General features: G+C 39.8%; 1 protein-coding gene across 2 annotated transcripts in view; it reads left to right on the plus strand.

Annotated features, from left to right (window-relative positions):
• Positions 1 to 25,953, plus strand: part of LOC127448301 (fibronectin-like) — a 58,191-nt gene that overhangs the window by 19,869 nt on the left and 12,369 nt on the right. Inside the window, exons 15-42 of one of the 2 annotated variants that reach the window (XM_051710727.1) lie at positions 41 to 226; positions 357 to 485; positions 579 to 668; positions 776 to 976; positions 1,249 to 1,338; positions 1,963 to 2,163; positions 2,661 to 2,846; positions 2,968 to 3,096; positions 3,193 to 3,282; positions 3,394 to 3,594; positions 5,546 to 5,635; positions 6,259 to 6,459; positions 9,106 to 9,195; positions 9,282 to 9,482; positions 12,970 to 13,242; positions 14,700 to 14,963; positions 15,161 to 15,255; positions 15,479 to 15,647; positions 15,775 to 15,861; positions 16,711 to 16,902; positions 17,571 to 17,843; positions 20,627 to 20,818; positions 22,076 to 22,165; positions 22,490 to 22,756; positions 22,891 to 23,007; positions 23,408 to 23,572; positions 23,848 to 24,003; positions 24,137 to 24,250. In XM_051710727.1, the coding sequence (XP_051566687.1) occupies positions 41 to 226; positions 357 to 485; positions 579 to 668; positions 776 to 976; positions 1,249 to 1,338; positions 1,963 to 2,163; positions 2,661 to 2,846; positions 2,968 to 3,096; positions 3,193 to 3,282; positions 3,394 to 3,594; positions 5,546 to 5,635; positions 6,259 to 6,459; positions 9,106 to 9,195; positions 9,282 to 9,482; positions 12,970 to 13,242; positions 14,700 to 14,963; positions 15,161 to 15,255; positions 15,479 to 15,647; positions 15,775 to 15,861; positions 16,711 to 16,902; positions 17,571 to 17,843; positions 20,627 to 20,818; positions 22,076 to 22,165; positions 22,490 to 22,756; positions 22,891 to 23,007; positions 23,408 to 23,572; positions 23,848 to 24,003; positions 24,137 to 24,250 (4,539 nt within the window). The remainder of the gene's footprint in view (positions 1 to 40; positions 227 to 356; positions 486 to 578; positions 669 to 775; positions 977 to 1,248; positions 1,339 to 1,962; positions 2,164 to 2,660; positions 2,847 to 2,967; positions 3,097 to 3,192; positions 3,283 to 3,393; positions 3,595 to 5,545; positions 5,636 to 6,258; positions 6,460 to 9,105; positions 9,196 to 9,281; positions 9,483 to 12,969; positions 13,243 to 14,699; positions 14,964 to 15,160; positions 15,256 to 15,478; positions 15,648 to 15,774; positions 15,862 to 16,710; positions 16,903 to 17,570; positions 17,844 to 20,626; positions 20,819 to 22,075; positions 22,166 to 22,489; positions 22,757 to 22,890; positions 23,008 to 23,407; positions 23,573 to 23,847; positions 24,004 to 24,136; positions 24,251 to 25,953) is intronic. The other variant, XM_051710728.1, reaches the window with a different exon arrangement.

The following is a 25,953-nucleotide window of genomic DNA, read 5'->3' on the forward strand; positions in this document are numbered from 1 at the left end:
GCAGTTTGACTAATGTTCTCTTTTTCTTTTCTTCCCTAAGTGGCAACCTTTGAGGGAGAGACCACGCACCCCCCTCCAGTGGTGGACACCTCTGAATCTGTGACTGAGATCACGTCCAGCAGCTTCGTCATCTCATGGATGTCTGCATCAGACACAGTGTCTGGGTTCAGGGTGGAATATGAGCTGAGTGAAGAGGGAGGGCAGACTGGACAGCCCATTGTCTTGGGTCAGTATGTGCAGCTGAAGTGTGGTTTCAGTGGTTCATTGGTCTACCTTTGGCCTACATTGATTTGTAGAACTTGAATGTACCAAATGAGTCTTGGTGTTGTGGTGCTAACTTGTTTTTTCATTTCTAGATCTGCCTCATACGGCTACATCAGTGAACATTAGTGAGCTTCTCCCTGGCAGGAAGTACACAGTAAATGTGTATGAAGTGACTAACCAAGGGGAGCCTAATCTGATTCTTACCACTTCTCAGACCACAGGTGAGCCTTTTTTTCTTTGTCTTTCTTATTCTATGTTATCATGTTTCATCTTCTGATGTCATCTTGTTATCTTGTGTTGGTCTGTTTCTATAGCTCCCGATGCCCCTTCTGACCATGAAGTGGAGGATGTGTGGGAGACCGCCATTGTTATCAGCTGGTCTAAACCTCTGGCTCCCATCACGGGTAAACATGGGCTGTCTAACACAAAACATTACAGTTATGTCACATTCACCCATACACAAATTATACGCTGAAGACAAATGCTTAAAAGTATATACATCTTTGTTTAGGCTACCGTGTGGTTTACACACCGTCTGAAGAAGGTAGTTCTGGCAGCACTGAGCTGAACCTGCCTAACACTGCAACCTCAGTGACCCTGGGTGACCTTCGCCCTGGTCTGCTCTACAACATCAGTATCTACTCAGTGGAAGAGAGTCTGGAGAGTGAGCCTGTATTTGTTCAGGTCACCACTGCTGGGGAGCCACTGACAGGTACAGTACACAATCACTATATGGGTTATATGTGGAAACATGTCCAGGTCATGATTTACATTAAAAAGTATATAATAACATGCAATGATTGTGTACAATAAGACCAGGCACATATATTGAGAGTAAAAAGTGTCCCTTCTGATTTTCATGTTGTCTTAACACTAATTCAGAGTACCTTCCACTGACAAATGCTCTTACACACAGCATTTGACTGTATTATATTTAATCTTCTCTTGTGGTCATGTTGGCTTGTGTTTGGTCTGTTTCATTAGCTCCTGATGCCCCTTCTGACCATAAAGTGGAGGATGTGGGGGAGACCGCCATTGTGATCAGCTGGTCTAAACCTCTGGCTCCCATCACGGGTAAACAAGGGTTGTCTCTCAAAACACAAAACATTGTCATCTTAAGACAAATACTGACAAGTACTGTATATATCTTGTTCCCATTCAGTCGGTTCACTCAGTACATCACATCGAGTATGGGAAATCGTGCTCTCGCGTACCCTTCAATGAAGACACCTCTATTCACACCAGAAAGGCCAATGACGCAAGGCGACTCCGGGTAGCCCTGCACACCCAGCTGGTATACACATACCACCGCCTGCGTCATACCCGTCGTTCTTAAGCTCTTTGCCTCGCTGAATGAACACCTCACGCTCGTCGTGGTCAGCTGTGATTGTGGCTAAGCCCAAATGCATATCAACCTAGAGCAAAAACATTCACGCATTTCACAGCAAGGTGTCCCTTCAGTTTCACTGTCCTATGGGTTGTGAGTTTACGCTCCCTCCTCTGGGCGCTGTTTGTGGAAGTCTTTGTAGGGTGTGCGTGGCTACCTGGAGTCGCCTTGCGTTAGTGGCCTTTCAGGCATGAATAGAGGCGTCTTCAGTAAGAGTACACAAGAGTGCAATTTCCCAAACTCAGTGTGTTGTACCTCGTTTACCTCCTTCTGGGAACAGTAGTTATATGCATAACTTTTTGTTTTTTTAGGCTACCGTGTGGTTTACACACCATCTGAAGAAGGTAGCTCTGGCAGCACTGAGCTGAACCTGCCTAACACTGCCACCTCAGTGACCCTGGGTGACCTTCGCCCTGGTCTGCTCTACAACATCAGTATCTACTCGATAGAAGAGAGTCTGGAGAGTGAGCCTGTATTTGTTCAGGTTACAACTGCTGGGGAGCCACTGACAGGTACAGTACACAATCTACACTATATAGGTGATACTCGGAAACATGTCCAGGTCACGATTTACATCGAAATAAAAAGAAAAAAATATATACTCACCGACCACTTTATTAGGTACACCTGTCCACCTACTTATTAGTGCAATCATCTAACCAGCCAATCATGTGGCAGCAGTATAATTCATAAAATCAGGCAGATACGGGTCAGGAGCTTCAGTTAATGTTCACATTCCCCATCAGAATGTGGAAAAATGTGATCTCAGTGATTTTGACCGTGGCATGATTGTTGGTGCCAGACGGGCTGGTTTGAGTATTTCTGTAACTGCTGATCTCCTGGGATTTTCACGTGAAACAGACTCTAGAGTGTATAGAGAATGGTGTGAAAAACAAAAAGCATCCAGCGAGCAGCAGTTCTGTGGGTCAAAACGGCTTGGTAATGATGGCTTGTTAACTGCCGTTTCATAGCAGTTTGAATAATGTTCTCTTTTTCTTTTCTTCCCTAGTGGCAACCTTTGAGGGAGAGATCACGCACCCCCCTCCGGTGGTGGACACCTCTGAATCTGTAACTGAGATCACGTCCAGCAGCTTTGTCATCTCATGGATGTCTGCATCAGACACAGTGTCTGGGTTCAGGGTGGAATATGAGCTGAGTGAAGAGGGAGGGCAGACTGGACAGCCCATTGTCTTGGGTCAGCTGAAGTGTGGTTTCAGTGGTTCATTGGTCTACCTTTGGCCTACATTGATTTGTAGAACTTGAATGTACCAAATGATTCTTGGTGCTGTGGTGCTAAATTGTTTATCCATTTCTAGATCTGCCTCATACGGCTACATCAGTGAACATCAGTGATCTTCTCCCTGGCAGGAAGTACACAGTAAATGTGTATGAAGTGACTAACCAAGGGGAGCCTAATCTGATCCTTACCACTTCTCAGACCACAGGTGAGCATTTTTTCCTCTTTGTCTTTCTTGATCTATGTCATCATGTTTCATCTTCTGATGTCATCTTGTTGTCTTGTGTTTGGTCTGTTTCTATAGCTCCCGATGCCCCTTCTGACCATGAAGTGGAGGATGTGGGGGAGAACGCCATTGTTATCAGCTGGTCTAAACCTCTTGCTCCCATCACGGGTAAATGCGGGCTGTTTTGAGAAACACAAAACATTACAATTGTCACTGTCTCCTATACAGAATTTATACAATGAAGACAAATGCTGACAAGTTTGTATCTTCTTTGTTTAGGCTACCGTGTGGTTTACATACCATCTGAAGAAGGTAGTTCTGGCAGCAATGAGGTGAACCTGCCCAACACTGCCACCTCAGTGACCCTGGGTGACCTTCAACCAGGTCTGCTTTATAACATCAGTATCTACTCAGTGGAAGAGAGTCTGGAGAGTGAGCCTGTATTTGTTCAGGTCACAACTGCTGGGGAGCCACTGACAGGTACAGTACACAATCTCTGTATGGATTATATGCTAAGACATGTCCAGGTCACGATTTACATAAAAATAAATAAATAAATAATATTTATATATTATTGTATAATATTATATTTCCCTGCCCACACAGCCTTGGTTGTGTCAGCATAAAAGCAAAAGTTGTTTCAGAGGTGTAGAAAGATATTATATTGTGATGAAAGATTATGTAAACATATTATGTCTTTGGAATAACATGCAATGATCGTGCACAATAAGACCAGGTGCATATTAGAGCTGAAACTATTAGTCAACATTATTGACAACGTCGAAATTAAACAATTGTCGACAAAAACTTTCGTTGTCGAATAGTCGTTTGATGTCATTTAACGTAACATGATATCATATGCCACTAATGATGGTACGCGAGAGCAGCACTTCAGCTCGCACCTGACTGAGGAGTGGAAGAAAACACAACTCACAGTCCAGATGCACTCTAAACTTTCACAGCTTCAGGTGATGTATATCGCAAAGTATGAGGGAATTATACAAAAATACAAAATAAGTAAATACAGAAGCACTCTCGTTGTGGAATAAGCGGAGCTGGAGCTGCCGCTCCGCTGAAGCAAAACTTGCGTGTGGAGCGTCTTTAAAGGAAACACCCCGGCGTTACATCTTTAATGCAGTTGTATTTAATGTGTTATAGCTTTATTAAAGTTCAAATAATAAGGAAGCAGGTCTTGTAAATAACTACAAACTCCAAAACTGGCATTTCTCTGTGCAGTCAGCACCTCTTCTATGAGTTGTGCGAAGTGTCCCGATCTAAGGGGGAGAGATTGAAACTGCACCTGGCTGAGGCACACTCTGGAGCTGGGATGCTCATCCTTCGAGTGCGCATGCTTAATGCAGCAAGATTATAACGTGATGGCTCGCGACTTATTGAATCATAATATATGTCACTGTGCATTTTTATCATGCAGAAAATTGGCAATACGCAGCTTTATTAATAAGAGAGAGTTCATTTTTTTTTTAGTTAAAGATGGATTGAAGTGAACAAAAAGGTGAGAGAGGTAGTCTTCGCCCCATTATACACTGCAACAAAATATGTTTTTGATTTGTTTTGGCTTGTTTTCCAATATAAATATCTAAAACTCTTTTTAAAACAACATACATTTACTTAAACAGCTATACTGCAGAAGAAAAAAATTGTTATCTGAGAATGTTGGATATAATATTAAAAATACAAATATTTTAAAATATCTAAAAATCCTTTATAAAAAGATGCATTCATCTGAGAAGCAGCATATAAGATATTTAGACTTGTTTTTAGAGAATAGATCTTGAATATAAGTATATTTTCTTTACTGCACTCGCAGAAGTATAACCAAGTGAAAAAATACACTTATATACAAAATACACTTATATTTAAGATCTATTCTCTTAAAGCAAGTCTAAATATCTTATATGTTCGTCTCAAGTAAATTTATTTTTAGACAATTTAAATGGAAAACAAGGCAAAAACACTTGATAACAATAAGATTTTTGCAGTGAATTTGTTTACTGAATTAAACTTAATAAAAAGTTTTTTTTTTTCTTTAATTCAGTGAATGTCATTTAGAGGTATTTTTAAAAGATGATTTTGTCCGCTTTATTGTTAGCAAGCATGTTTAATACAACCTTTTAAGTTGGGCACAAGCTGAATAATCAGTTAAGAGCTAATGATTAATCGTTGCAATAATCGCCCGAATAGTCGAATAATCATTCTAAAAATCGCTAGATTAGTCGATTACCAAAATAATTGTTAGTTGCAGCCCTAGTATATATATTGAGAGTAAAAGGGGTCCATTTTGATTTCATGTTGTCTTAACACTCTTTCACAGCATCTTCCACTGACAAATGCTTTAACATTCAGTATTGACAGTATCACATTTCATCTTCTGATGTGATCTTGTTGGCTTATATTTGGTCTGTTTCATAAGCTCCTGATGCCCCTTCTGACCATAAAGTGGAGGATGTGGGGGAGACCGCCATTGTGATCAGCTGGTCTAAACCTCTGACTCCCATCACGGGTAAACAAGGGTTGTCTCTAGAAACACAAAACATTGTCATCTGAAGACAAAAACTGACAAGTACTGTATATATCTTGTTCCAATTCAGTCGGTTCACTTGGTACATCACATTGAGTATGGGAAATCGCGCTCTCGCGTACCCTTCAATGAAGACACCTCTATTCACGCCAGAAAGGCCAATGATGCAAGGCGACACCGGGTAGTCCGCACACCCAGCTGGTATACACATACCACCACCTGCATCATCCCCATTGTTCTTCAGCTCTTTGCCTCGCTGAACGAACACCTCACGCTCGTCCTGGTCAGCTGTGATTGTGGCTAAGCCCAAACGCATGTCTACCCAGTGCAATAACATTTACGCATTTCACAGCAAGGCGTCCCTTCAGTTTCACTGTCCTATGGGTTGTGAGTTTACGCTCACTTCTCTGGGCACTGTTTGTGGAGGTCTTTGCTGGGTGTGCGTGGCTACCCAGCATCGCCTTGTGTCAATTGCCTTTCAGGCGTAAATAGAGGTATCTTCAGTAAGAGTATGCAAGAGTGCGATTTCCCAAACTCGGTGTGTTGTACCTCGTTTCCCTCCTTCTGGGAACAGTAGTTAAATGCAAAACTTTATGTTTGTTTAGGCTACCGTGTGGTTTACACACCATCTGAAGAAGGTAGTTCTGGCAGCACTGAGCTGAACCTGCCTAACACTGCCACCTCAGTGACCCTGGGTGACCTTCGCCCTGGTCTGCTCTACAACATCAGTATCTACTCGGTAGAAGAGAGTCTGGAGAGTGAGCCTGTATTTGTTCAGGTTACAACTGCTGGGGAGCCACTGACAGGTACAGTACACAATCTACACTATATAGGTTATACGCAGAAACATGTCCAGGTCACGATTTACATCTAAATAAAAAGAAAATATATATACTCACCGACCACTTTATTAGGTACACCTGTACAGCTACTTATTCATGTGATTATCTAATCAGCCTATCGTGTGGCAGCAGTGTAATTCATAAAATCATGCAGATATGGGTCAGGGGCTTCAGTTAATGTTCACATCAAGCATCAGAATGGGGAAAAATGTGGTCTCAGGGATTTTGACTGTGGTATGATTGTTGGTGCGAGATGGGCTGGTTTGAGTATTTCTGTAACTGCTGATATCCTGGGATTTTTTTGTGCAACAGTCTCTAGAGTGTATAGAGAATGGTGCGGAAAAACAAAAAACATCCAGCGAGCGGCTTGTTAATGACAGAGGTCAGAGGAGAATGGTCCAAGCTGACAGGAAGGTGACAGGAACGCATAGGGGTGTAACGATTCATCGATCTGGATCGATGCATCGATCCAATAACCAACGATCCAATGTTATCGATACAACACGTAAATATCGATATAGATTTTTTTTAAGATGTACCTTTATTTTAATACTCTCATGTCAGCCATGCCCGTACGCATTTCCGTGAGGCAATGAAGCAACCGTATTACATTAATTTCACTTTATGAGCGCTAAATACACTTTTCATGTGGGGCACGGATGTGCAGGATCTGTGAAGCCAAATTGCGCTCTGCTATCCGTGCGCGCGTGTCAACCAGGCTTCCCACGAAACCTGAGCTCCAGTGACAGGATCAGTGCGAGCACGTCAACAGGGCTTTCCTTAAAATGTGAACTCTCATGACAAACGCAGAGCGGCTCACATGCGCGATTAATTCGGGCTTCCATTGATATCGTTGCGCGTGCGACTTTTGAATTTTACATGAGAATTTGCTATTTAAAAGTACCATGGAGCAGTTCAACCATCATGTGAAACATCTTGACAATGCCGACAGTCTGAACAGCACTAATGATGGAAAGAGAAATCACCTGCTCAGCTCCAATTAATTTAATTAATTTTTATTTATTTATCACATATTATACATTTGCACATATACAGTGAAATTCTTTTTTTTCACATATCCCAGCTAGGCTGGGGTCAGAGTGCTCCAGCATCAGTTATAATATTTTACACATCAACACCCTTACTAACATCTATCCCAGTTAACTGTAACAGAATTTTTCATTACAACTGTGGAAGTTGTATGGATAATGCACGGATAGTGTCTATAGGTATGTAAGTACTTTGAATTGGATTAAACTGAAAAATAAGCTGTAATCAAACGATTGATGATCACTTGTGTGTGACCTTTGTTTTTAAATATTATTATCTGTATAATTTTTTTCAACATCTGAAGTACCTTATTTTGTTGTGGATGTCCCAATGTGGATACCAAATTTGCACTTTTCAGAGAGCTTAATAAAATATTCAAATTATATTTTGGTTGCATTTGAGGGCAAAATTGTTTTAATTGATTGTGTAAAATAGGCACATAATATCGGAATATCGATCGCAGGGCCCTGAATCGAATCAAATCGAAATCGTATCGTGGCAGACTTTGAAGTATCGGCAAATATGGATCGCAGGCCAAGAGAATCGATATAAGATCGTATCGTGATGAAACGTCCGATTTACACCCCTAGTAACTCAAATAACCAAAAGCATTTCTGAACATACAACACATCAAACATTGAGGCGGATGGGCTACAGCAGCAGAAGACCCCTCCGGGTACCACTACTGTCAGCTAAGAACAGGAAACCGAGGCTGCAGTGAGCACAGGCTCACCACAACTGGATGGTAGACGATAGCAAAAACATCGCCTGGTCTGACAAATCTGGATTTCTGCTGAGGTACACAGATGGCAGGCCCATTGCAGCCTCAGTTTTCTGTTCTTGGCTGATAGAAGTGGAACCCGACATGGTCTTCTGCTGCTGTAGCCAATCCGCCTCATTGTTCGAAGTGTTGTTTGTTCAGAAATGCTTTTCTGCATAGCACCGTTGTAACGTGTGGTCACCTTCCTGTCAGCTTGGACTAGTCTGGCCATTCTCCTCTGACCTCGGTCATTAACAAGCCATTTTCGCTCACAGAACTGCTGCTCGCTGGATGTTTTTGTTTTTTGCACCATCCTCTATATACTCTAGAGACTGTTGTGCGTGAAAATCAGAAGTTACAGAAAAACTCAAATCAGCCCATCTGGCACCAACAATTTGCCACGGTCAAAATCACTGAGATCAAATTTTTTCCCCCATTCTGATGGTAAATATGAACATTAATTGAAGCTCCTGACCCGCATCTGCATGATTTTATGCATTGCACTGCTACCACATGATTAGCTGATTAGATAATCGCATGAATGAGTAGATGTACAGGTGTACCTAATAAAGTGGCCAGTGAGTGTATATATATATATAACGACATGCAATGATCATGCACAATAAGACCAGGTACATACTGTTTATTGAGAAAGTAAAAAGGGTCCCTTTTGATTTCATGTTGTCTTAACACTCTTTCACAGCATCGTCCACTGACAAATGCTCTTACATACAGTATTTGACTGTATCATATTTCATCTTCTGATGTGATCTTGGCTTATATTTGGTCTGTTTCATTAGCTCCTGATGCCCCTTCTGACCATAAAGTGGAGGATGTGGGGGAGACCGCCATTGTGATCAGCTGGTCTAAACCTCTGACTCCCATCACGGGTAAACATGAGTTGTCTCTAAAAACACAAAACATTGTCACCTGAAGACAAATACTGACAAATACTGTATATATTTTGTTTGTTTAGGCTACCGTGTGGTTTACACACCATCTGAAGAAGGTAGCTCTGGCAGCACTGAGCTGAACCTGCCTAACACTGCCACCTCAGTGACCCTGGGTGACCTTCACCCTGGTCTGCTCTACAACATCAGTATCTACTCAGTAGAAGAGAGTCTGGAGAGTGAGCCTGTATTTGTTCAGGTTACAACTGCTGGGGAGCCACTGACAGGTACAGTACACAATCACTATATGGGTTTTAAAAAAATAAATTATATTTTGCTTAAAGAAAATTAAGCCCATTTTTAGGACCTTTATAAAGCACAATAAAGCAATGTTTTTATTTTTTAATTTTTTTTATTATTTATTTAAACCAACATAAATTAAAGGGAGTAAATAATGTGTAAACTTTACAATTTAAATAAGATGTATTTTTTTATTTTTTGCATTATAGTAATGAGATTTGTTTTTGTAGACATTACAGTAGTATGTATTTAATTGTCATGAAAGTAATGTCAAAATGCGAAAGATCGTAATGGTCTTAAAATTAGGCTTTATTTTATTTTAGAAAAAAAAATGTATTCTAATTTATTTCTTTTAATTTTGCAGTGAAATATAACCTGAAAATGTTCTTGACAGGTTTCGTGAGACTCACCCATATACAATGTATACTTTTTGTTAATAACAAAATGTGATCACTGCTTTACCTCTATCATTGTGTTGGGACACTTCTGAATATAATAGCTTAATTGAACTAACTATCTGAAATGTGATCCCTGTGCTGCAGTGGAAACATGGGATGATGTCATCAAGCCATAAATGACTTTTGTTGTTTTCTTTTGAGTAGATATATGTGTTTTGTCTGGCAGCCCAAAGATAAGATCACATTTGAGTTGAGTCAGCTTATAGAAGTCCAAATGCCTGTGAATCCTAATAGGGTAATATGTCGAGAGTGTGTGGATTTTGATTTTATGGGGAATGGCAGGGAAAGAACATCAGAGGTCTGTCTGTTTCATTCCGATCTAGCAAATCAGCAAACATTGCAACTCATGATAAGGAGATGTTTAGCATAAGGAGATGTTAACCCACGTTGACCTTTATTCTGATTTTTCTGTGCTTTGTCATATCAGTGGTGCAAATGCTACAAAAACGCTTCAACAAGCACTTCAGCTCCTATTATGACAAGCTTATAATAAAGTTTTTGATGTCTGCTGATATATTTTTACTGGTCTAAAATAAACAATCTATCTGAAAGTCTATTATTCTTATCCCTGTTATGCTGTCTGGTCTGCTGGTAGGGTGTCTGGATTCCTCTACTCAGATTAGAAGTTTTACCGAATGGTAAACACAGACTGCCATGTCTACAGGGTACCTGCGGGTCCTTAAAAGTCTTAAAAAGTCTTACATTTACTTTTTAAAATAAATAACATTTATTTTTTTTAATTTTAAATAAAACTTAAGGCCAAAAAAAGTCTTAAATATCTTAAATAAATTACAAGAAGTCTTACATTTTGTTTGCTGAGGGCTTAAATTTTGGGGCGTGAATAAAGGATACGCTTAAAACAGCAGAATCTGCGCAAGTCAACCCCCCCCCCCCCCCCCCATCTCTCTCTCTCTCTCTCTCTCTCTCTGTCTGTCTCTCGTGCAGCCATCATTTAGTAGCTGATGCTTGAGTCACGCAGGGAAGTGCAAGCAAGGGCATTTTTACTGAATTTACAATGTTACACATGTATAAATCTTCACAAACCTGTTCATCTGAAATGCAAATGCCGCTGTTCTGCATCTCTGTAAGCGAGCAATGCGCTAACACTATCGCTCCTGTTTATAATCGACAAAGCTGTCAATGTTGCAATTTGCAAGCACGCGAGGTTGGAGCATCTTTTGATGCCTTTCAAATCGTGACGCCTCCTTATTTGACATCACTTTTGACAAGAATTGTAAAGCTAACAGAACTACTCAGCTGCAGAGTTACACCTGTTACATCTCTCATCTCCATCTCTCTAGAGCTCCATCTGACATTTACAGGTATTTTCTCTGCCATCTGAATCAGTCAATTATTTGTTTTTTTTATAATGTACAAAACTATAATAATATAATTATATAAATATTATAATATAATAAAATACATAATATGAAAATATATTATCTATATGTAGTATTTAGTATCTAATCTGTTTTCAATATACATCAAAACTAATTATTCAGCACAGTTCTCTTTCATTTAATCTGTTAACATTTTCAATACATCTTGTCAACTTTAAAAGGCCATTTTTAAGGTAACTGAGAGTTTTGTCTTTTATTTGAGATATTTACCACAAAAATGAAAATTGTCATTTACCTTCATGCTGTTGCAGACCTGTATGACTTTCTTATTTCAGTGGATATCAAAAGGAGATATTAGGGAGTTTCAGTCACCATTCACTTACATTGAATGAAAAAAGATGCAGTGACTGTTAATGGTGACTGAGAATAAATTGTTTAGCATTTCCTTTTTTGTTCCACGGCAGAGAAAAATTCATACAGACTCAAGGGTGAGCAGTGATGACAGAAATTTCATATTTAAATGAACTGCCCTTTAACTACCTGTTAAAGTATTTGTTAAAGGTATCTGCCAAGAAAAGAAATATAAATGTTATTCAGCACATGCTAGACCTTATTCACAGCAGCGCCATATAGGATTTTTTACGAGAATGACAATGAGGCTTTGAGGGATAGAGTACAGTCTCTTCGATGAGATGTACTGCAGTTTAAAGTGTTTTTGGATCTTTTCGCAGACAAACATTGAAAAAGTATCTTTTCAAGAAGACTCCGTAGACAAAAAACTCCAGACAACATGAGTTGTGGAAAATTAGATGTGATCTTGGAGCTTTTTACAGATTTATACCGTGCATGCCATTGAAGAGACTGTAAGTTTATCCCTCACAATCTCGTTTCCATTTCCATTAAAAATCAGACATGGTGCTACTGTGAATAAGGTTTATTGCGTCACGTCTTGCTGGAAAACAAGAGAAGAGAAGGGTCACAATAAAGGCTACATTAGGCTACATGCATTCATAATTAATTCATTTAGAGTTTTAATGTTGTGTTATATTATTTTAAAAAAGAAAACACATAAATGCACAATAAAATATAAAAACATGTCCATAGACATCCAAGTAGCCTCAGTGGTTTTGTATTTACCTGCTAATTAATTATTGAATGTGTTTTTTGATTGTGAAAGTGGTCTTAAGTTGTTATTTTATTTGGCCTTAAAAAGTCTTAAAAAGTCTTAATGTATTCCTTCGAACCTGCAGATACCCTGGTCTAAATGAGCTATGATATGTTAAACCTTTGTTTGGATATACTGTAGCTCAGTGTAATCTGAAATCTCTTTTGATGACTCAGAAGGTAGAGGAAGGTCAGAATTGCGTATAGTTGAGAATGACATGCTTTTTCCTTAAAGTGATGGGATGAATCCTAATACCCTGCAAAAGAACAAAAAGAAACATCTTGCACTAACCTAAGGTAGCTTGGGAGTCTTAGCTGGTTCAAGCTAATCTTGTTTGTCTTCCAGCCTGGCCAGTCTGATGTTTAGCTGTTTGGTCAGCTAGTCTCCCAGCCTGAAAAGTGCCCAAAATTTCTCTAAAATCATCAAATCAGGCCAGCCTAACCAACTTTTATCCATTGTAGACTAATTAAAACTAGAAAGAGTTTGGTGACATACGATTTTCCACCCACAGAGGAAGTCCCCTCCCCAACTGATCTGCAGTTCTTCGAGGTGTCTGATTCTAAGATCACCATCACTTGGACCAGTCCATCCACAGATGTGTCTGGATACCATGTGTCTGTGGCGGGTTCAGATGGGCTGACGGTGAGAGAAATCCAGCTTCCTGTAACACGCAACGCCTATGCTGAGATCACACACCTCCAACCTGGAACCCTTTACCGTTTCTTCATCTTTGCTCTCAGATCAGGGGAGGAGAGCGAGCCCCTGGTTGGAAAACAAGCTACAAGTGAGTGGAGAAGAGAGTAAATAATCAAAGATGATTTGCAAAGATACGTATGGAATAATTGATGACGGACTGTTGAATAGACCTTTGTCTAGGTAGACGCCATATGCACATTTTTGTGATTGAAAATGAAGCTGCGAGGGATAGATGTGAAGAATGTGCAATGGGTTATATTATCGAAATGTTCTAGATTGCATCCATTTATCACAACCTGTGCTTTCTGGAGTTTTTTGTCAACTGGATTAGTTTTAATGTTTCGTCAGCTGAACAACTGACACAAAGATATTAAACAGTATAACCTATTGAACACAATGTCTATCTCTCACAGCTTTGTTTTTAAATCATGAAAAATTAAATAGGCCTATGGGGGGACTATTATTATGTTGGAAACTTACTGTTATTCTATAAACTTGGTTGAAACCAAAATCAAAACTAACTCCTCCTAGAGCTTTCAAGCTACATCCACCAAACTCTACACAGACCTTCAGACTGTTCTGGAATAGTGTGTTATGTCTTTTCTAACTGATCAGACTTTTCAGACTGACTCTTTTCACACAGGATGATCGAAAATTTAAGAAATCCCTTAAAAGTCTTACAGTGACGCATTGACACAAATTTGCAGGGGGTATCTGCCTAATTCATTTCTTCAGAGATAATTCATCTCTTAAGTTGCTCACTCTCTATCTCTGTCTGTCTGTCTATGCAACATTCTTTCTGACTATCTAGCCAGCTGCTGGTTTGTCTTACTATATTGTTTGTATAACCATCAAACTTTTAGAACTATTTTAAACTTTCAGACAGGACTTGTCAAGCCATCATTAAAGTTTGTCTTGAAAAACTTATTTTCTAGTTGAAAATTAATGCACACCCCAAAGTGGTAATGCTGCTTCAATGGTCCAGATTCAATTATTCTGCTTATTCCACAATGTACATGTATTATTTTAATTATTCATTTTTTTTCCCCAAGACATTTTTCAGGTTTTGATTGCTAGAATGCTCTTTTGTGTAGAACTACTTTCTTACACCACTGATTCACCATCCTGCTTAGAAGCTGCCTAAGCCACCATTACTAGCTAAAAAGCTTCATCCAAACATCCTTGTCCAGTGTCTTTTCTTGGTTCCATTACTATGGAAGACTGTATGACTCTTTGAAGTTCTATTTATTTGAAACCTAAACCTTAATCATTTGGAAAGACATGGCATAGTGATATTTGATCTGTAATGTGGAACTGTAACATGGAACTACTTAATAACCATTTAGTTATTGAAAATTAACACCACGGAATATATGTCAACCAATCAGAATCAAGCATACAGTGCTGTGGTATAAACTGCAGTAATTCATAGAGTCAGGATCAGCAAGAATAGCTGCCTAATCATGAACAGTCATGAAGTTATTGGCTTTCTATTATTGTTGGCCATATGATGTGTACTAAGTCTGTAAATCTTTCTATTTACAGAGCCTGATTCACCCACCAATATCCACCTTACAAATATTACTGAAGACAGTGCTATAGTCATTTGGTCTCCACCAAGGGCTCGGATCACAGGTTACAGGCTCTTCCTGACTGTTGAAGGTTTGAACCCCAAGCAGCTGCGTATTCCCGCCCGCCTTTCACAGTACACCATCCTCAACTTGCAGCCTGATACCAAGTACACTGCCACTCTGCATGCAGAAAAAGGCAACGTGCTTAGCAAGGGCTCTTCTGCCACCTTTGCCACAAGTGAGTTTCAAACTTAGTCACAGCTGCCCTGACTTATCATTGAATAATTCTAGTTCCTACTTTTAATTGGAATTTAAAGGTGAAGTGGGCCATTTCTGTTCAATTCAACCCAATGGAATTGTTAAAATAAGAGTATTTGGAGATATTTTCCCAAAATACATCTCATTGTCTTGAACATTGCATTTTCTGCCTTTCAGTTCAGCCATTTAGAAATGCTCCCCACTTCAACACTGATGTCACAGACACTTCCATCATTATTTCCTGGACCCCTGTGTCTAGAATTGGATACAAGGTACTGTTCAAACATACCAGAGGCACTGAAGCACAGCTATAGGCCATCATTCTTAACTTTAAAGGGCCATACGTGACATGTGAAAATACTTTTGAGAAACAGTCCAACTCTCACCTTACAACTTGTTTGACTTTTGACATTCTTTCTTTCAACGTTCTTTTTCATACATTTTCATCTATGATCACTCCATAAGACTCTCTCATACACTAATTCTGCTCTGCAGTTGACTGTTAGGCCAAGCCAAGGTGGAGAAGCCCCTAGGGATGTGATCTCAGAGTCTGGTAGTGTTGTCATCTCCGGTCTAACCCCTGGAGTTGAGTACAGCTACAGCGTCCAGCCCATCGTTAATGGTCATGAGCACGGCAACCCCATCACACGACGTGTGGTCACTCGTAAGTGTGCTATCGTTCTTCTGATATTGAACTGATTGAATAAAGATTTGGGAGTGTGAGAGGCAAGTTTCTCACACTGTCGGTGGAGGTGTGCTGCTGTTTTATGACTTTTATAATCTGTTTACAGCTCTTTCTCCACCTACTGATCTGAACTTGGAGTCCAACCCAAACACGGGAGAAGTGATTGTTCAATGGAACGATGACAAAACTCCAGGTTAGCAGCGTGCTCTTTATCATAAATGTGAATGTAAATGTGTATACGGTTAATTTGATATATGCAGCATATGCAGTCCACTCTCAAAGGCCTTCCCAAATGGCGCAAACTTGTGAACTTGGAATGGGTGTCCCATTTGTCACTTTATGATTCAGATGGGTGCTCGCAAATGCAATGCAATCTCAATTTGCTGAGCCCGCACTGATGCGGACTGCTACCTGACAGTTTAAAGCTTTATAAGTTTCCATCCATGTATTTTACATTTTTTATTCAAATGTGGGGAAACGTTTTGTATGGAAACACCAAGATGCAGATAAAATTAGCTTTAAAATAAACTTGCTTGGTTGGAGAATTTTTTTTATATTTATTTATTTTATTTTTCATAAGAAGACATGCATACACCATGATGGAAATGTTTTTACTGAATAAATACCTTGATGTGCATCAAAACATCATGTTATTTTGCCTCAGCAAGCCATCTAAACTAAAAAGTAATTTACCACATTTAATACAACAGCCATTGTGGCTTTCCCAGTGGCTACAACTTCCATTTACATTTTTCCTTTTTGCCAGTTTTCCCGAAAGTGACAATTTTGTTGTCTTGAACACATGAATTGGAAATGCTGCTTTATTATTTAATTGTTTTTGCGATATTCAGATTTTTTCTAAATGAAATTCGCAACTTGGATGGAAACCTGACTTTTGTATAGTAAGTGACCAAAGCATGCACTCAGAGGAAGACCATAATGGGTTAGGGTGACATCTGGCACAAGGCCTAATAAGTTTGTGTATTCACTCTGAAAATGTACTGCTTGGTAATACATTGCCGATACTTTTCTGTTCCCTCAGACATCACTGGCTACCGAGTGACTTGCATCCCCACCAAAGGGCAGCATGGGAACTTGGTGGAGGAGTTTGTTAAGGCAGGACAGAACTCGTGCACTTTAGAGAACCTGAGTCCAGGAGTGGAGTACAATGTCAGTGTGTTTACCGTAAAGGATGACATGGAGAGCACCCCTGTCTCCACCACCGTGACTCCGGGTAGGTGTAGGAGCTTCTTAATGGTTACAAGAAATGGATCAAATCAGAAGTCATGTTAAAGTTTGGTCTCAACCTACTGTACATGAGGGGTAAAGATGCATTGTATTTGATGTCTCTGATAGTAAAAATTCCTTGGTACAAATTGCCTATTTGTGCTTAATTCTCAAGGTCAATAACTGTGTCAATAATTATGCATAAACTGTGAAAGCATGTGTATTTTAATTGCAGTACTTGCTTTAATGTCTATTTTTGTTTGGTTTGAGACATTAAATATGGAGAACAAGAACATAAAAAAAGCAACAATATAATCAACATGTTTCTGCTGTCAACATTAACGGCCTCCTAATCAGAAGATGAATACAGTATACAAGATATTTTCATCTGCGCTTTCAATGTTGACAAACAGTACATGAGAGCTCAATTTCATATCACATTTTTGATTAGTTGTTGTTTTTTTACATAAAAAATTACATGCATTACAAATTACAATACAGATGAATTTGTGATTATGCTATTCTCATATCACAAATGTCTAACCCTCGTCTTCATGGTTCGGTATCATTTACAATATGAACCATGAAGGATCTATTCTCTCGATAGATGACTTAACTCCAGCTCTCTGTCTTGTCTATGTCTGTTTTGGGCTTCTGGCACTTTCTCTCCTCCAGATGTACCCAAAATAACTGACCTCCACTTTATCAACATCACTGAATCCACTATTGGCCTCACCTGGAGTCCTCTTAACTCTACCGTTGTCACTGCCTACCGCATCACCGTGTTGGCCGCTGGGGACAGTGTCCCGATCTTTGTTGAACTTGTGGAGCCCACGACAGGCTTTTATACTCTGCGTGGTCTGGAGCCCGGGATCAATTATAACATCACCATCACCACAGTCACAGAAAATGGAGAGAGTGAGCCCATTACCATCACCCAACAAACAGGTGAGACAGTGTATGTGTGCATGGGTCGGTGCGTGTATGTGTATGCGTCTAACTACTGTAACCATACTTTTGGCGGTAGAATTGCTGGCAAATAAATAAATCCCCAAACCCCTAAACCTGAAAAAAGCCTTCTTTGAGCACGTCTTAAAAGGAAAAATGATTCATAGACACCAAATAATGTCTTTTTTATACTTCTTAAAGAAATCAAAAGATGATTTTAGAATTAAGGTTTGGGTAATTAGCATAATTGAAAAACAATGGAAATCCATGGTAAGTCCAATTAAAATCTTTATTATGTGGTGGTAAAGATTTAATTTGTTTCCACTGATCAACTTTCCATCAAATTTGTTTACCTAGAAAGCTAAATGTGTGTTTCTTAAAAAAGGATAGTTCACCCAAACATTTAAATTCTCACATTATTTACTCACCCTCATGCCATCCCAGACTTTCTTTCTTCAGCAAAACATGAACGAAGATTTTTTTAAGAATATTTCAGCTCTGTAGGTCCATACAATGCAAGTGAATGGTGAACAGACTTCTGAAGCTCCAGAAATCCAAAATAAGGAAATAAGGAATGTAATCCATATGACTCCAGTTTTTAAATCCATATCTTCAAAAGTAATATAATTGGTGTGGGTGAGAAACAGAACAATATTTAAGTCCTTTTTTACTCCAAATCTCCACTTTCACTTTCACTTTTAGATGTAAAAGTGAAACTAAACAGGCACCACATGTGACTTCAGATGTAAACGTGAAAGTGGAGATTAATCGTAAAAACAGACTTGTATAGATTTAACCACTGGAGTATTTGGATTACTTCTATGCTTTCTTTATGTGATTTTTGGAACTGAACAAAGTTTTGGACTCTGTTGACTTGCACTGAATGGACCTACGGAGCTGAAATATTCTTCTAAAAATCTTCATTTACATTCTGCAGAAGAAAGAAAGTCATACACATCTGGGATGGCATGAGCATGAGTTAATGATGAGAGAATTAAAATTTTTGGGTGAACTATCCCTTTAAAGGTGCACAAAGTAACATTTCCAGCTTAAAAATGTTTGACAGAAGTGTTTAAAATGATGTACACTCATATGCGATGAAGACAGCTTTTATACTTATATAGCTCTAAAGTGGCATCTGTAACTAAAACATTTGCCTTTCTGCTTTCATGTTGACTGTAAACTCCAAATTTACAATTGTAAAATATTAAGTCCAAGAACCTGTGAGGCCAGTGAAACAAAACACTATGTAACACAATTTTTGTTCCTGGGTAGTCAATGTTATTTCCTAATTGCTTATGCCTCAAAAGTATAGAAAATGACTATTGTTCCCCACAACCTTTGCTTTTGTGACCAGGACAGTGATATTTTAAAATGTACCTATTTCCAATGAGAAAACAGGTGAATTTGTGTCTTTTTGTTCACATAAAGTCAGAAAAAAACAACATATGAATCCAAAATCCTTCTTCATCTGTGCTCCGAAGACACCGGCTTTGACCTTTGCCTCAGACAGTTTAGGGAAGAAGTCTTGAAGGTACTTGAAGGCTGCCGATTCCTTATCTAGAGCTCTGACAATTTCATAAGGCCTAATTTGATGTGCAGTGGTGGCATCAGCACCTTCCAGGGGTCCACCAGTGGCTCCCACTTGACATTGTTCCTCCCCACAGAGAACTCGGTCCGCTGTGGCCAGTCCCACCGGTGGTAGTGCACCTTGGTGATCCCTGCTGTCCCTGCTATCCCAAAGGCAAAGATAGGAGGTACCACCTTGGAAGCCCATCATGGATGCCACCATTTTGAAGTCTCCTATGACCTCCCAGCCATACTCATCATACTTCAAGGCATCCAGAAAGGTCTTGATGCTGTTGTAATCCTCTTTGAGGTGCACCGAGTGAGCCAGGGGAAGAGACGGGTACTTGTTACCATTATGGACCAGCACGGCTTTGAATATTACTTTAGTATAAATACATGTTCATTTGGATTCATATGTTGTTTTGTTCTGACTTTATGTGAATGAAAAGACACAAATTCGCCCATTTTCTCATTGGAAATAGGTAAATTTTAAAATGTCACTGTCCTGGTCAGAAAAACAAAGTTTGTGTGGAATAATAGCCATTTTCTATACTTTTGAGGCATAAGCAATTAGGAAATAACACTTACTACACAGGAACAAAAAATAAATAAATTGTTGTACAGTTTAATCATAAAATTGGTGTACCTTTAAGTGCTGGTCAGCCCTACCTAATGGAATACTATAAAGTTTGTTGTATTTTACATTTGGAACAGTCTACATAGATTAGAATGTAAGATCTGTGAACTTAATTAACTGTTGGCCTAGTTGTATCTGCAGTAACCCTGTGCCTTCAAACCTTGTTGAACATTCCTGTTCTTTGTCGTTACAATATTTCATAGTCTAAGTATATATGGCAGCCATGTCCTTGTTTGAAAACTGATTGAGGAAATACTAGCAGATGTATCTTGTTTCAAGGCTCTCACTTTGTCTGTCTTTTGGATGAAGAAAACTGACATGTAGACTCGCATGGCATCAGTCTGTGTGGTCTACTTTTTGCACATAAACAGATTGTTTTATTAGACCTCTCAAGATGGTGCTCATTTTCTCACTATTTCCTCCACCAGTGGCTTTTACCCCATTACTTTTAAATAGGTTGTAAAACCAGAGGTTGATTGTGCTCACACATTGATCTCTTTAAGCCCCTGTGGCACAGATTGCTTAAAATTCCTTAAAATTTTATATATTTTTTCTCCTGTCTCTCATCCTCTCTTAGCTGTCCCTGCCCCATCTGATCTGTCATTTGGGGATGTGACCGCAGACAGCATGCTGGTGACCTGGAATGTCCCTCAGGTGCCCAAACCCTCTGATATTGACCACTACATCATCCGGTATCACCCAGTTGATGATGACGATGACACCACTGAGCGCAATGTGGACGGAAATGCAGACTTTGTCATTCTTCGCCGTATGTAACTTACAGCAGAATTGATCTATATTTGTTTGTGCAGTCCTGTCTTTACTGTCACAAATTAACACTCATTAGCAGGGCCATAAAGTCAAGTCAAGTCATTTTTATTGTACAGCGCTTTTCACAACACACATCATTTCAAAGCAGCTTTATAGGAAATCATGCATTAATAGAAAATGAAACTGTACTATCTGTAATGTCTTACAGTGATCACTGTGTAGTTTAATTAAATGTGATTGTAAAATGTGTATAGGAATTAAATAATTAAATAATAATTGTATTTACAGTTGTGAGCAAGCTGAAGGTGACTGTGGCGAGATACACAAAACTCCATAAGATGTTGGTTAATGGAGGAAAAATAACCTTGGGAGAAGCCAGGCTCACTGTGTGGGCCAGTACACCTCTGGCTAACCAACATGAATATAATGCAAATATATCAGTTATTTGTGTGCAGTGCCAGTCATGGTTTTAAATTTGTAAATTAAGAAAAAGTTAAGGTCCATTGTTTTAAAATGAAAAGAAAATATATATATATATATTTTTATGAACTTTAAGATTCTATCCTGGATTAACTGCAGAAGTTTACATAGATGCATTGTCCTTTGTTATTTGGCTGATGAAGGCTTTTGTTGGCAATTAAATTATAGTCTATGTATTCCATTTCAAGAGTGTAGTCCATCAATATACAAAGGTGATGCAGGCAGAGATAAATGATGAGGTGCATCGCAGTTCAACTGGCAGGTCATTTCAGTGAGGTTCGGTTGGGTCCATCCTAAGTCCAAGGTTCAGGCAGTGGCATATGAAGTATCCGACGCTTACAGTTGGAGTTGGCACCAGTTCATCCTCTGAAGTCAAAAACACCATAGACCTTATTCAAAGTTGCGCCATCTTTGATTTTTGGCGTGAATGAAAAAGAGGCTGTGAGGGATAGACTTACGGTCTCTTCAATGACATGAAGCTCCTCGGTCACACAAACATTTCCACAACATGTTTTTCACTACTGAAATTTTTTGGAAAGATGTTTTTTTTTTTCCCCAATGTTTCATCAGCGGAATGATCCAAAAACTTTAAATAACAGTTCAACCCACTGAAGAGACTAAGTCTATCTGTCACACTCTCGTTGTCGTTCCTGTCAAAAATTAAAGATGGGGCTAGTGTGTATCAGGTCCATAGACGTTGAGGGAGTCATTCAACCTCCCCCCCTTGCTAACATCCTTGCTCATTAGTAACAAGTCTTTCTGTGTTATTTTTTAGATCTTGTGCCCAATACTGAGTATCTAGTGAGCGTGCTTTGTGTCTATGAGAGGAGACAGAGCTCACCTGTGATTGGCACTCAAAGAACTGGTGAGTTTGTTGTCTGAAACTGTTGAATAATGACTTTTGCATAGATAAAGTGGCTAAAGGACTAGATTGCATGCTCTTTGTGTGTGCAATCACTATAAAAGGATTTTGGGAATCCCTAGCCAGTGATCATGGCATTCCAGTGAAAATTCACTGGTCAAAAGGAGTTGGAACCCTTTTCCAAACTCCAGATATATTCTTTGACCTGCCGACTGAAAAAATGAGAACCTAACAAGTGTTCTGCATATTCAACCTGGTAAGGAGGTCTATTAGTTCCTATTAGCAGTTGTGGAGGTTGACTAAATCATGCTTCCTTTTACTCAACAGTCCTGGATTCTCCTGTCCGTCTGCAGTTCTCTGATGTTGGCACCAACTCCTTCACCGTGCGCTGGCAGGCTCCTCAGGCCATTATCTCTGGGTACCGTATCCGCTACCAAATGACCAGTGGTGGGCGTGCTAAAGAGGAGAGACTGCCTCCATCCAGGAGCCATTTCACTCTCACAGGCCTGACCCCCGAGACCAAGTACAGCATCAACATCTATGCTGTTAGCGGATCCCGCGAGAGTCTGCCATTGACTGGAACTCAGTCTACCAGTATGTTTGTTTTCTTAACTACGTGCTATTACCTCACTTCCCTGCTTTTTGACTTCTAAGTGTATTTCCTACATCTCTAAAGCTCACTTGGTTTTAATAGTACTTTTTGTCCCTCATCACTATTTCTCTGATAGTCTCTGATGCCCCCACTGACCTGGAGGTTACTTCCTCAACACCAACCAGCATTACTGTTCGCTGGGACGCCCCTTCTGTCACTGTGAGGTACTACAGGATCACACACGGGGAGTCAGGTGGGTGAATGAATCTCAGAGGGCTGTCCTGGCTCACTTGGTTACCTAGGCAGGATAAAGAAATAAACACTTTAAAGAACTACTGTAAGTAGTTCATAAAGTAGGGTGTAATGTACAATCAGTTGGTCATTATCACAAAATAAACCCCCATAATCGCCCCCTCAGCCATGAATGGGTGTATTTTGCATTATTCAGAAATTTTACATTTACATTTATTCATTAGGCACACGCTTTTATCCAAAGTGTCTGCCAAATAATCAAACAATATTATTTATTTATTTGACCACTGAATGCTGGAATTGACCAATCAGTATTGAGCAATCCAGAAAGCTGTGTAATAAACAATTGTAAAACCCATTAGTTAAGTTTGCTGAATCTTTTTCTGATTAATCCCATTCAGGAGGCTTTGAAACTCCTCAGGAATTTACTGTCCCTGGTTCCCAGTCCACTGCCACCATTAAGGGTCTGCGTCCAGGCACTGATTACACCATCACTGTTTACGCTGTGACCGGCAGAGGGGACAGCCCAGCCTCCAGCACCCCTATCCATGTTCTACACAGAACAGGTACACCTCCAATGCAACTGAACATGCATTTTAGATTTTTGCTGACTGGTCAGTCAAACTTTCTAATGATTTATGGAAACATGGACAAAAAAGAGTTTAGGTCTTTATTCGAAATGGAATCCCAGTACTGTGCAGTACACACTGTACAGTATACTGCATAGTATTCATTAAAATGTGCATACATAAGACAGTGTAGAAATGAAGATGCAGCACTCAGCTAAGAGCATTTTTGAGCCAAAAGGTTATAAATAACAGATTCATTTTTTTTTTAACAGATATTGAGTCGCCATCAGAGATGGAGGTGACTGACGTTAAGGACAACACTATTACTGTGCGCTGGAGCCCAGCAGCAGGCCCCATCTCAGGATATCGAGTCACAGGAATCCCACTCAATGGACAGGGACCTGTCTTCTCTGAAGTGGTGGCTCCTGGTAATGGACATCACCGTCAATAAAAATGTTGTGTTGTTGTGTACCCTCTTTTGCTTATCTGATGTATAAGAGTACATAAGGAATGTTGTCAAAGCAAGAGTTAAGTAGGTGTGTCCTTTATTTGTAATTGCAGACCAGACTGAAATGACATTCTCTGGCTTGATGCCGACAGCGGAGTACACAGTCAGTGTGTTTGCTCTGGGTCAGGATGGAGAAAGCCCCCCTCTAGTTGAAACTGTAATCACAAGTAGGTGTGCAAACTTACTTCTCTTACTATTTCCAAACTTCTCTTACAAGATTTCTTTGTTTTTTTTTGTACTTTGTATGTATATTATGCACAGTATGCAAAATTACTGCATGTATGCATAGTATATCCAGATGATCTACTATATTTGTCAAAATGTGCAGTGTGCAACAGAGCATACAATGTACAATAATCATGGCCAGCTCATCCTAAAAACGATGTAGGCAGCTGCCTAGGGCCCCAACGTTCCTGGCGGGCCCCCCGAAACATAACACATGACCACTTTTTTTATATATATTAAGTGATAAGCAAATCTTATTTCGAAATCCCCTGTGGTTTAAAGTAGTTCAAAGCTCACACGGTCATCAGTGCATAAACAGCGAGCAGACCACATCATTTACAGTACCACACAAATCACAATGACCAAAAACAATATATTAAGAAAAAGATGAGCTCTGAATTATTACCAAACAACAAATAACTGAAAGTTACAACAATTACAATAACTGCAGTGTATATAAAATCAGCAAACAGTAAAGCTATAAGCAGTACACAGTAATTTGCATAATTTATTTTTTATACCACAATACATTTCTGGGAGTTGAGCGCCACTTCCTATCAGATCTCACACCTTGCTGAATAAAGCTCATGCCTGACAGAAATGTAAAAATAAAAAAATAAAAAAAGTCATGAAAAACATTGTTTTGTGGCTTTTTGAGTGTTCAGAAACAGCGCTTCTCAAAGCACAGGGCTTTTCAAGTTTTGTCAAGAATAATCTGTGGAAGAAATTCAGACACTGCCGAGTGGCTACATAAAGATGTAGTAAACTCACACAGAGTGGAAATATCAGCAATTAATCTGAAAAATAACCAAACTATTCTATCTGCAAAATCTGCTCTCTAAGCGTTATGTATATACTTTACATATAGTTATATTTCTTTGTTTTTATATATTTTTCGAGTTATTGTGTTTAAAGGCCCTATTTTTTATTTAGTTTTTTTGGGATTTTCTCCCTTTTTCTCCCCAATTTGGAATGCCCAATTCCCAATGCACTCTAAGTCCTCGTGGTGGCGTAGTGTCTCGCCTCAATCCGGGTGGCAGAGCATGAATCACAGTTGCCTCCGCATCTGAGACCATCAACCCATGCATCTTATCGTGTGGCTTGTTGACCACGTTACCGCAGAGACATAGTGCGTGTGGAGGCTTCACGCCATCCACTGCATCCACGCACAACTCACCATGCACCCCACAGAGAGCGAACCATATTATAGCAACCACAGTGAGGTTAACCCAACGTGACTCTACCCACCCTAGCAACCGGGCCAATTTGGTTGCTTAGGAGACCTGGCTGGAGTCACTCAGCTCGCCCTGGGATTCGAACTTGTGACACGAGGGGTCGGTAGCGGTTCTAGCTTGTATGGCGCCCTGGGCAAAACCCGCTTCAACACGCCCCCAAAGTTGTTGACGGGGGTGGGGTGGTATTCTATGGTGCCTTGGGCGAAACCCACTTCAACACGCCCCCAAAGTTGTTGATGGGGGGGTCTGTGTGGGTGCCTCTTGCCGCCCACCCCCGCAAGATGCCGCCCTGGGCAACTGCCCATGTCGCCCATGCCTAAATCCACCACTGCCAGTGGTGGTAGTCAGCGTCTTTACTCGCTGAGCTACCCAGGCCCCTTAAAGGCCCTATTTAAATTATGTGATTTTAT

Source organism: Myxocyprinus asiaticus, chromosome 11 (genome assembly GCF_019703515.2).
Source record: "Myxocyprinus asiaticus isolate MX2 ecotype Aquarium Trade chromosome 11, UBuf_Myxa_2, whole genome shotgun sequence".
In the NCBI taxonomy this organism is placed as follows: Eukaryota; Metazoa; Chordata; class Actinopteri; order Cypriniformes; family Catostomidae; genus Myxocyprinus; species Myxocyprinus asiaticus.